This window comes from Pomacea canaliculata, linkage group LG1 (assembly GCF_003073045.1).
Source record: "Pomacea canaliculata isolate SZHN2017 linkage group LG1, ASM307304v1, whole genome shotgun sequence".
Lineage (NCBI taxonomy): Eukaryota > Metazoa > Mollusca > Gastropoda > Architaenioglossa > Ampullariidae > Pomacea > Pomacea canaliculata.
Window position 1 is genome coordinate 14972778 of NC_037590.1, and position 11551 is coordinate 14984328.

The following is an 11551-nucleotide window of genomic DNA, read 5'->3' on the forward strand; positions in this document are numbered from 1 at the left end:
GGGCCCGAGGCAAAGGGCATGTGCGGGGCCCTCACATATATCCAGCAATAGCTCAATGCACGAACGTTCATGCGCGATAAATCCTCGGTGTCCAGCAGCCTTCTGTCTCCAAGCGCGTCCAGCGAGAATGTGATACGGCTGACTACACTTCCATATGCCTAGTTACCATATCAATCAAAAGCGCGGGGCCCCTTGAAGCGCGGGGCCCTAGGCAGATGCCTCGTCCACCTGCCCCTAAGCACGGCCCTGGTTGTATTCTACTCTGACAGTGGGGACTAGAAGTTCGACTTTTACCTGGTTAAGAAGGTCTGTTGATGGTGTGAAGAGAGGGACTAAGACCGTCTTGAATCTTGATTTTGCATTAATGAAAACTCTACAGTGAAACAAATAAATAACAAAATACACCCAGATCACTTTAACACTTCCGAATGTTTACCTTAAAAACATCATGGTCCTAAATCCAGAAAAGTTATTCAAACAAATATCTGTGTACACGTGTTCATGTATCTTTGGCAGGGTGATGATGTTTCAATATCCAAGCATACGATCAAATTGTGTTTGTGCTTTCAAGAATTTAAACTGTTAGAATGGAAGGGGAGAGAAGAAGAAGACTGCAACCAATATTTCCCTCTGGTAACGCAGGAGGAGGTCATATTTTTTAAACTTGACTCTTCGCCTGATTTATCCCAATTTTCTGAGACTTTTTTCTATTTTCTTACATTTTGTCGCGTTCTTTTGACTTCTGGTTTGATTTTTGTATGTTCTCGTCTTATCTCGGGGCTATGGATGGTGTTGATCTTTGGACATCTCGCACTGTCATTTCTTCTGGTTGGTCCGATATTTCGCTTGATGTTACATTGACATTCGTCCCCCATGTGGTGATCAAGGTTGGACTCATCAGAGAACTCGCAAGAATACAGAGTACTGTCTGCGGGAAGCCTGCGAGTCTGTCATCATTATGTTTCCATGGCGTCAATGAGGTTCCTCTTGAACTGTATTGAATAAAATCTGTGCAAAAATACATCGTCGGCTGCACTAATTTCACAAACGTGGGCGGATAACTCAACTGGCTGCTGACCTTCGGAAATATTGAGCGCCTGGCAGGTTTTCTCCTCTCTCGTCGAGGACGAAAGTGGGTGATCGATGAGACTAATTTGTTTGGACTGCAGGAAAAGTTTCCATTACCATTTTTCACTACTCGAACCTTCTTGTTCTTTTCGTTTGGAGAGGTATGCAATAGACCTACTTTAGCATACAAGTAGGAAAATGCTTTTATGAAAATAATTTCTGAGCATTTAACAGTTTTGGGGATGATTTTCCTGATATCAGGCCACACGAAGTGAAAATTGAATGTGAGCTGCAGGCTGTAGGGTTTGATCAGTTTGATTCGGATTCATATATCAATGGACTGTCATTTTATTTTGCCATAGATTGACTGCCATCTTCTGGCAGTACTACTCCAGAAATCAAAAATCGTAGTTGTACAATATTTAGTATCAGAGTATTTAGTATCATTTAGTATAAACTTGCTGCACGTCGGACTACAGAACCAGGGCTAACCATAAAACAAAAGTGTCGAAGTGTGTATCAGTGAAACTGCTTTAATCAAACAAAAATCTTCTCGATACATGCACAATAATAATACAATATCAAAGTAAGGTACCCTTATCTGCTTACAATTTTGCTGCAGGTCGTGCATTTAGAATGATTCTAATCACAGAAAAAAACAAACAATGAACTAGAACACCATTCTAAACTGCTGCAATTTGCCTTAATTAGCTGCGAGTCCTGGGTAATTCACGAGTGTAACACATTTTAAACATTTTCTTGAACAGTAGTGCTAAATTAGTAGCAATTATTTCCCGGCTTGATTGTGTTCCTCTGTGGGCGTGTGTATGTGCCATAAGACTGGAAGCCAGCAGTCAGGACCTTCTGACGCCGCAGGTTGCGTCGACGGTCTATGATGGCTTCGGTGCTGTTGGGGGAAATAAAAAGATGCAAATGTTACCACACCCAAATCAGTGACAAGAAAAAAAAAAGCCCTCACACACGTGATCGGGATCACCCAAATATAAATACAAAAAGAAAGTGAACAAAACTGTACAGGTATCATGTGTAAAAATTGGGTTACAATATATTTCTCTAATTTTAACTTTGATTTACATTTGTTATATATTCGCATTTGTTTCAACGATACTGGAACTGATAAAAGTACATTTTTCATTTCATGAAAGTGTGGTCAATTTTTTTCCAAACATTGATTAGTCATTTGTTTACTCACAAGTATATTAACGAGGCGACGAAGAAAATCAGGCTGAAGAAGACGAAGACAGCTGAATGAAACGTCGTTAGTGTACTTTGATACACTCTCGTACCTGATACTAACCCTATGAGAATCATGATCTGCTCGAACAATGCCGTGGTCGCAAACAGAGACCCTGCAATCAGCAAAGTGTAAATCATCAATGTGTTGCACTTATTTTCAGTCAACCTTTGACATACAGGCAATGTAGCAAGCGACCAAGAACATAGCTTCCCTTTTTCATCAACAGGCACTTTTAAGACACCATTTAATATAAAAAATGAAAATATTGAATAAAATTTAAATGTTTCATAGCTTTAAAGCACTTTGTCCTCGCATAAGCATGTGGTAGTAAGTATCCGAAAGAAGTAACCGAGGCTACGACATAATTTCTGCTCACCGAGGGCTTCAGGACCTGCCAGTCGAGATGTTATTGTCCTGGTCAGAGCGTAGGGCAGCATCGCAGGGCTGCTAAGCACGGCACCTTACAGTGACCACAAGAAAAAGCTAAGTCATAAGCTTTCTTAAGATTTGTTTCATCGAATAAAAAATATAAATTAATTCATGCAAAGCAAATAAAAAACAAAATCAGATCGTTCAGTATGAAAAGTGAGATACTAAGCTCCCTGTTTTACAAGTATTAAATATTTATTCTAATCTACTAAAATACTAGAACTCGTTTTATTAACGTACACCAAATTTCTTTTTCACACGCAAAAGAGTCCCAGTGATAGATAATGGATGATAAATTAATTTCATCTTTAGACAGTCTGTAAATCAGAAACAAATACTGCGTGACAAAGACAAGAAATAAACAAACGTACTAAATCCAAGCAGTATGATAAAAATAATCATACCTAAGAAAAATATCCACCCATTATTCTCAGCTGCTATGTAGATCGCGGTAACCAGGGCTGCAATCAGTAACCCAATACCCGCCATGGCCGGGTCCGAGAATTTCAAGCGTTTGAGCAGCATGAGAAAAGGAACAGACAAAATGGAACTCAAATACAATGCACCAGTGAACCACCCGAGCTCCAGCGAACCCCAACAAAGTGGCGGACTCATCTGGTAGATTGTTAGAGTACGCAACATTCCTCCGTCACCAAAGATGACCAGCATGAAACCCAGGTTACACAGGACGAAAGCCAGAAGCTTCTGTGGCTGTCGTACTGCTCGAAAAACAATCCGCAGCGGTTCGAAAACGCTCCTTGTCCTCTCGGCTCTGACTTGCTTCTCCGAGTCGGCAAGGAATAAAAAGGTAAAGACGATGTCAGCAAGCAGGATTCCAGTGGCGAAGATGGCTGGGTAGAAGAAACCTCCATATTTGATGATGTAGCCATTGACCACCTGCAAGGAACCGAAAGCCATGAGAGAAAGGCTCTCGATGGCCAGAAGACGTACAGATCTGTTAACGTCCGGCACGTGCGTTTCGGTTGGTTTGAATCCATTCCTGGGGTCCTTGTTCGTATTCTTTCCTTCCATGTCATCAGCTCCTTGAGGCTTGCAATCCGGGGCCATCGTGTCGATATTTCCATTATTGGTTTCGGGAGACATGGCGTGACTATGAGAAGCTGGGAAATTATCTGCATTTATTTTCTCAGGGTTGTTGCGACTTTCTTCTTGTCTTCCTATCGTATCCTCCGCACTTACGTCTTCGTTGTGCTGATCGGAGGAGTGAGAGAAGGATGCCATCACCGTGCCGAACATTCCGCCTGCCATACCTTCGATTGCACTCCCTATTGCAAGAGCATAGAGGGGAAGCTTGTAGTAGACGACGAAACTGAAAATGATGCCATTGATAGCAGAGCCGATGAGATTCACCAGAAAAATGAAACGGCGTCCCACCTGGACAAAAGTAATGTAAATGTGTACAGTGTAGACAAGTTATATCTCCATTCATTATGCTGGCAACCACTTCCCTTGCAACTGATTTCCCATAATTTTTTTTGCTTCTTATTTTCTTGCTTCTGACAGGCCCATAAAACCATAAACAGAGCTAAAATCATTTTATTTTGAATGTCTGTGTCTGCCTATTTGTTCTCTCTTTTGTTCATCCCCATTGGTTAATTGTCACGTGTCTCTTTCATATATTTGACATAATACTTTTTACTCTCATCATTATAAGTTTATGTAAAAGATCGTCAACCTTTGCATGTTTTCAACTAGTTTTTCCTTTCAATTTCATAAATATTTGAAGCGCAAAATGTCCCATGAAATAATTGCCAGACAACTACCTGATCAGAGCGAGACCCCAGTAGAAGAATGAGTATAATCAGTGGAATGAGATTTGCCATCATCAGGTACATCGACCATTGAGCCGCATCAGTGCTAATTTCTGCTTCAATCTGATGAGACAGAGTAATGTTACAGGAAGATGAAGAAATGTGGAGTTATCATGATTATCATGATAATGAGAAGGTACAGAAGTCTGTGGCATTAAAGAATATAAATTTATATGCAAACTTGCACTGTTTATTTGATCGTTAATCTATCATTATCATTATCATTATTATCATTACCCTACAACATGTATCATTGTCAGAACATTTCTCAGAGAATAAACTTAACAAACAGACGGGAAAATATTTTATTCTGGTTATGTTCTCCTTATAAGTTTCTTAAGAATTTAAATAAAATTTATGTTGACGATCAGAAGTTAATAAGGATGACAAAAATGCAGAGGCGTAACAACAAAATATCAAAGGAATGAGGTTGACTGTATGTACACATAACACACGTGAGGGGAGAACAAATAAAATTGCTGATGGCAACAACAAATAGAAGATGGCGATAATTTTTCAGAAGATGAATTTATATGTAACCGTAATGAAAATTTAAAGGTGAGAAAAACATCGTCTAACCTCCAACTGCTTGTAGAAGGCTGGGCTGGAGGTGTTTGAAAAGGTCGACCCGCAGGTGGGGCTTTCGGTGCTGTTCCTCATCAGTATCAGCAAATCATCCATATAACTTTCAGTCACTCTGCTGTAGATGTACTGAGTCTGGGCCGTTATCAGTCCAGCCGCACAACTTTTTAGGAAGACCGTGACCAGGTAGGTTCGATCTTTCAATTTCTTGATCAAGGAGGAGCGACTCTGGGTATTTCCTGAAGCCATTTTCTACCTCCGGTGTCTGAGAAAGATATCTCGATCACCTTTGAAAGCTGCACGGGATTTATGGCTGAGTTGTGATGACAATAATAGAGAGAATGTAATTAATTATCTGTTACCCTGACGCCAGCAATCAGGACCTTGCAGGTGGTGTCGACAATTTTTGTAGACTTGAGTTGGAGATAAACAGATGTACACAATGTTACAAGAGATGTTAGTAGTCTTGGTCAGCATCGACAGAATACAGAGTACCGTCTGGGCGGAAGCTTGCGAGTCTGTCATCATTATGTTTCCATGGCGTCAATGAGGTTCCTCTTGAACTGTATTGAATAAAATCTGTGCAAAAATACATCGTCGGCTGCACTAATTTCAGGATAAAATTTTCTGCATAATATTTTTTATTTTAATTTTACAAGATGTAAAAACGCCCGTTCAGCTGTACAGATGATAAAATTGATCTTGCTGAATCCATTAATACGATTAGACTGTTTCTTGTCGAATTTCCATTTCCGCTTTTCTTACTGATATTCAAGGAATGTGTGTGTTTGATGTAATGCGCAAGAGTAAAATCAGTAACCTCCCTTCAAACAGTTCGCTGGGTAGTCGACGCCATGTTTTCGCGTGACTGATGTCGATCACTTGATAGAGTACCCTGATACCCTGTGAGAAAGATAAGAAAGTGGGAGAGAGAGAGAGAGACTAACTCAGCAGCACTGTAATACTCCCATTACTGTAATAAGTGTTACACTACCTCGTTACACAGATGCATCTGGTTTTCTGGTTGCTGAGCTTGGCTCAAATGAAGGTGTAGACCCACGCCTCGCAATGAAATCAAATCCGGAGCAGATAATTTGTGCGGTAACCTCCACAAAAAGCGCCTGGTATCCCTGTCAGTACTAAAATCGTTCACAATTGTGAACAGGCAACCACACTACGTTAAAACAAGTTAAAGGTTAGGGTTTTTTTTTCATTTCTAAACATCCTACTTACCTGGTAGGAATGATACAGAAATTTTATAATGGGCGTTACGCATGCTTATGATGTTGTAAGAACTGTCGTGAAGTGCATGTGACCGTCTGTTGAACTCGTGTTCCTGCTTCGTGAACTGCTTGCATCAAGGTACTTTTAGTGAACTTTCCCGTGTCCCTGAACACCTCCCCCAACATCTGACTGGTTGCAACAAGTAGATGAAAGCTGCGGAGAGTGAAGTCTTACCTAGACCATACGAAACCCTAACATTCTCCCAGGAAGTTAATGTGGAGACTCCCAGAGAAGTATACTATGACAAATTCTCTTTTTCTCTTCTTTCACTTGGTGTTCAAAACTGGATGAGAGAAAAAAATGAACAATTGCATAAAATAGAAACAGTGGTCAGCCAGGTAGCCACAAATAAGTTCGTGGTTGTATTAGCAGCATTTAAAAACACACACGAACACACCCTCACACATGTACTCACAGAGCAACCAAACAAACTAAAGGGAAGCAATAGAAAACGTGGGCGGATAACTCAACTGGCTGCTGACCTTCGGAAATATTGAGAGCCTGGCAGGTTTTCTCCTCTCTCGTCGAGGACGAAAGTGGGTGATCGATGAGACTAATTTGTTTGGACTGCAGGAAAAGTTTCCATTACCATTTTTCACTACTCGAGCCTTCTTGTTCTTTTCGTTTGGAGAGGTATGCATGGATGTGTACATGGTCCTGTTGCCACGATGACCATAGCAGGAATAATGTAGGTTTGGACAAGAGTAGCCACGGGAAATAGCTGAAGGGCAGTAATCAATATCGTGATGGTGTTGATATCAATTAACATATCCTTGAGGATCGTTGATGAGTTCTTTTGAGACTGGGAGGGTGAAGGACGGTGTGTGGGTGGATCCAGATGGAACATCATCTCGAAAGTCTTTGCATTCATTCCGTTGCTGGACAGGAGCAGAGATAAGCGTTGCCCTGAACCAACCGGGTGCACTCGTTGGAGGGACAGGATATGTTTCCATTTCGACCTCCAAGTCCTCGTCTAAAAGGATTCTTGAGGGTATTTATTGAAAACGATTTGTCATTCCTTCTGACACGATGCAAGTAGAAGGACAGAGTATTTTGTGAACAGACTGTCAGCAGTTACTTGAGTGGTCAAAACCCTGATTTTCAGAGTACTGGGTGGTTTAAACATTCAACAACTGAATTTAACCCTGTTTGAGGATTTAGGACACTGTCATTATTAGCAACAAAAGTGCCTCGTAAACAACCCTATACTGATTTCATAAACCTTAAATTTTAGTACTTTTTTCTTCTTTTTTTGGCACACTAATCTGTCGGTCATTACCTAGTCTAGCTGCACATTATTCAGTCTTGAATCCACACAAAAGAGACAAAAAATGCTCTAAATAGTGCAACTTAAAAACATTTGTTTCTTCTTCATGAATGTTTCATCTACTTGAAAGGAAAACTGTTTGAAACCTTTGTATATCAACCTTCAAATGCTGTAATAAATGTTTCGCTCTTACACAATATAATGAATGCAGTTTCACTCTCATGTTAAAAAAAGGACAGGTCATATGACCTTTTGTAAAAAGATGTTTGTTTGTGGGGGTGGTGGTATTAGGAGCACTTTTAGATAAAGGGAAGATAGGAGCTCAAGTGTGGATGAAATATTTCAGATAACTCTGTGAATGAAGCAAGAACATAAGAAATTGTTTAATACATTGCCTTTGGAAATCGTGCTTGGCTAATGGATGTACTCTTAAATGACATATGTTGCTCGTTATATGTTTTTAATATTGTATTTTTTGGGTCATGTATCTGTGCAACGGAATAATTTTTTTTTTAATTTAACAATCTTCTGTTATTTTGCTGCATTGTTTTATTAGTTCTTACCGTCTAAGACACGAACTCAACCAGACTAATCTGATTTGAATCATCAAGCCAATGATTGCACTTTCCACTACAGATACAATTCAGTCCAAATTCAGAACAGGTTGAAGACACATCATTAGTCAGTCAATCTTCCACGAAGGTAAAGTCAGTTTATGGCATCGAGCATGACAAACATTTTATGTTGGAATTCAGATATGTTTATTGTTCGTGGCTGTCAGGGATATAATTATCTTCACAACATTTGTTGGAGAATACAATACTTTGCCATATCAACATAAAAAAGAATAGAAGATTCAGTTATATATCTTACTGTCACTTTAAGAGCAAGATGAGGCTGAGATGATGTCACTCGTCACCTGTTAATGAGGCATCATGACTGTGAGGTCAGGATACAGTGAACTGTTAATGAGGTATCATGTGTGAGGACAAGATAAAGGATAAAGTGAACTGTTAATGAGGTGTCGTGTGAGGTCAAGATACAGCGAACTATTATGAATGCTTCACCAAGTATGAATGCAGCAGTCAGTACAAATGCGAGGCTAAGGTAGAGTGCGATTAAGCCAGCAATGTTTATTACTGCACGAACTTGTATGACTGGACTGCTGGCAGACGGTTTGTTCCAGTTAACTACTAGAACGAGGCATGAGACTACAAAGCTTCCGGGTTAGTTACATTCATTGTTTAGGCTCGCCTAGACTAACAGCGGAGAAGTTCGCAAGAGGCTAAGCGTTGGTCTCGGCAGACAGACAGCAGTCCACCTATACACATCCATGATTACTTTTACTGATTGTTGCGTAGCCTTATAGTGTCGGACATCTTTCAAAAGATCTGAATTTGCAATTTTGTGTCACGGCAACTCTTTTATAAGTTTGGATTACCGATCAGAAGACTTATTCACAGAATCACGCACGGCTCGTAGCAAAAACAAACAACAAACAAACAAACAAACAAACAAACAAACAAACAAACAAACAAAAATAAAACCAAACCAAAACAAACAAAACAAACAAACAAAAACAAACACACAAACAAACAAAAAACTAAAAAAACTAATAAAAAAAATAACAGCACACAAAAAACAATAAACAAAAACCCCAAACAACAACATAAACAGGGGGAGGGGTTATTAGTTATAAAACACGAAATAAACAATAATATTCTCATACACAAGTCGAATCATTTTAATCTGTATTGCGGTGTCCAGATAACCTTGTTTAAAAGTACTTTGGTGGTCTATACGCGGGGTAGGGGCGGAGGAGCAGACACACACCGACGCAAACATACAGGCACACAAATGCACATACAGGTACACACATCCAGACGCACTCACACACACACGTTCGTGTACGCGCTCAACCTGTTCTTGAGTACATATTTCTGTGAGTATGACAAGAAAAAGCACGCGCACTAGAAGAAAGAAAAAAACTCTAGCTGACAGCAGGCATGTTATATGCTCTCGTGAATACATAATAAAAAACTTTTTTTTTGGTTAAACATTGAGGTATTTGTGTAGAAATCGCACAGGATATGGTTATAAAATTATCAATAAGGGTTATTTCATAAAAAAAAGTTTAAATGAAACTGCAGCAGTAACATGAAGGTGAAGCTCAAAGGGATTTGAGGTGAAAACCCGTCGATCTTCTGAAAGGGGAGGGTGATAAGAAGCTCAACTCTTGTGTCTTGGAAATGGAAAATTAACACAAACAGACAAAAGCCGTCTGAATTTTAAAAACGTCAACGGAAAAGATACAAATTTGAATATCATGGGAAAACAAGACAAAGAAACGACGAATTTAAAAAAAAAACAACAACAACAACAACAACAACAACAACAAAATAACCCCAAAAACCCATTAACAACAGGTTAAACGAAGAAGTCCATTTAGTTGAACCAGGAACAGAAGAATCTTGAAATAAAACGATAAACGGATGACATCTGTCCATCATGGCTCAGTTGTCGGAATTACGAGCTCTTTGTCACAAGAGACACGCCCTCACAAGACAGAGCGGGACAGGAGCTTGAGAAAATGAATACTGAGTGCGAAGGAGAGGAGCCCGTTGGTCTGTAGTTTCAAAGATCAGATAATGATGTTAGAGGTCTGTGTAGCGAGGGGATAGTCATGGAGACAAATATACACTGTGGGTAGGAGGCAGGCACGGTGCTTGAGGGGTGAGTCCGATGTTTGGCAAGGCTGTCAGCCGTGTTTAAGGTTGCTTACCCAGGTTCTGACTGTAATCTTCGACAGAGGATCAGCATGGCTTCGGCTTGATAGCCCTACATCAAAGACGTGGACGAGGAAGAAAAAGTGGCAGCCGAGGTCAGTATTTGTGAGAAGACTTGTAAATAGCGAGCATCACTGTGCTACTGCATCGAGCAAAAGACAGAAAACAGTGAATTATAGCACCCATCAAACAGAGAGAGAGAGAAGGAGAGAGCAAATACCTTCTATAAGACAGGGTCTTTGGTGGAAATGAGTGAAAGAGGGAACAAGAAAGAAAACGAAGTGGGATAGAATGAAGGAAAGATTAAAAATTAAAACTTTCGACTTAGAAGAGAAAGTGGAAACAAAAGAATGAACTAAAGATTGTACGAAAAAAATGAATAAAAAAGAATATGAATATGTTTATTATTATGATCAAAGTCCATTGGTCTCATGTTAAATGTGTTTACTATTATCAGAGTATAGTGCTCTCGTGTTAAATGTTTTAGGCAGAGAGAGGGAAAGATAAGGGAAGGGGGTAGATGTGGAAATGTTTGGAGGTCTCTAGATACGAGGGTCACCACTTCAGGGCATAGAAGGGAGTCTCTACGGCTAGCTAGGCGTTATTTCAACAGCAGCAGCACAACAACAACAACAACAACAACAACAACAACAACAACAAACAACAACAACAAAACAACAACTAACCAACAACCAACAACAATCAACATCAAGCTATCTCTCCCTCTATACCTCTTGCTTTGGGCTCTCAGGGGAGCTTTTCATTTCTCTCTGAACAAGCTCACCAGCTAAGCATAAAAACTTGTTAGTCTGCATGCGCTTAAGAGGAGGAGAACCGGTTGCTGATAGCTCTCGACCATCGACTGAAGCTGTGGGAAGAACCCCGAGGCAGCCTCTTGGGTCCAAATAATCAGCTGCGTTACCGATTTCCTTAACACCTCACCTTCGTCCTCTCCCTGTTGTTTTATTTATTTTATTTTTTTGTAATCTTTGGAACGTTTACTTTTGCTGGGAGCATGTGTCAGGGAGAAAAAGAAAGTTTTAAC

The 11551-nt window shown here is 40.0% G+C and overlaps 1 protein-coding gene across 2 annotated transcripts; it reads right to left on the bottom strand.

Moving 5' to 3' along the window:
* Positions 1-1380: 1380 nt before the first annotated feature.
* LOC112572681 lies at positions 1381-6366 on the bottom strand. 2 transcript variants are annotated; one of them, XM_025252488.1, is made up of 7 exons: positions 6164-6366; positions 5167-5732; positions 4540-4650; positions 3160-4150; positions 2703-2786; positions 2282-2438; positions 1381-1975 (listed from the first exon to the last, which is right to left on the bottom strand). In XM_025252488.1, the coding sequence occupies exons 2-7, from the start codon at positions 5416-5418 to the stop codon at positions 1846-1848; spliced, it is 1725 nt and encodes a 574-aa protein (XP_025108273.1). In that variant the 5' UTR covers positions 5419-5732; positions 6164-6366; the 3' UTR covers positions 1381-1845. The 2 variants fall into 2 exon arrangements, with proteins under 2 accessions (XP_025108273.1, XP_025108281.1); XM_025252496.1 differs by having other exon boundaries at positions 5167-5748.
* Positions 6367-11551: the final 5185 nt, after the last annotated feature.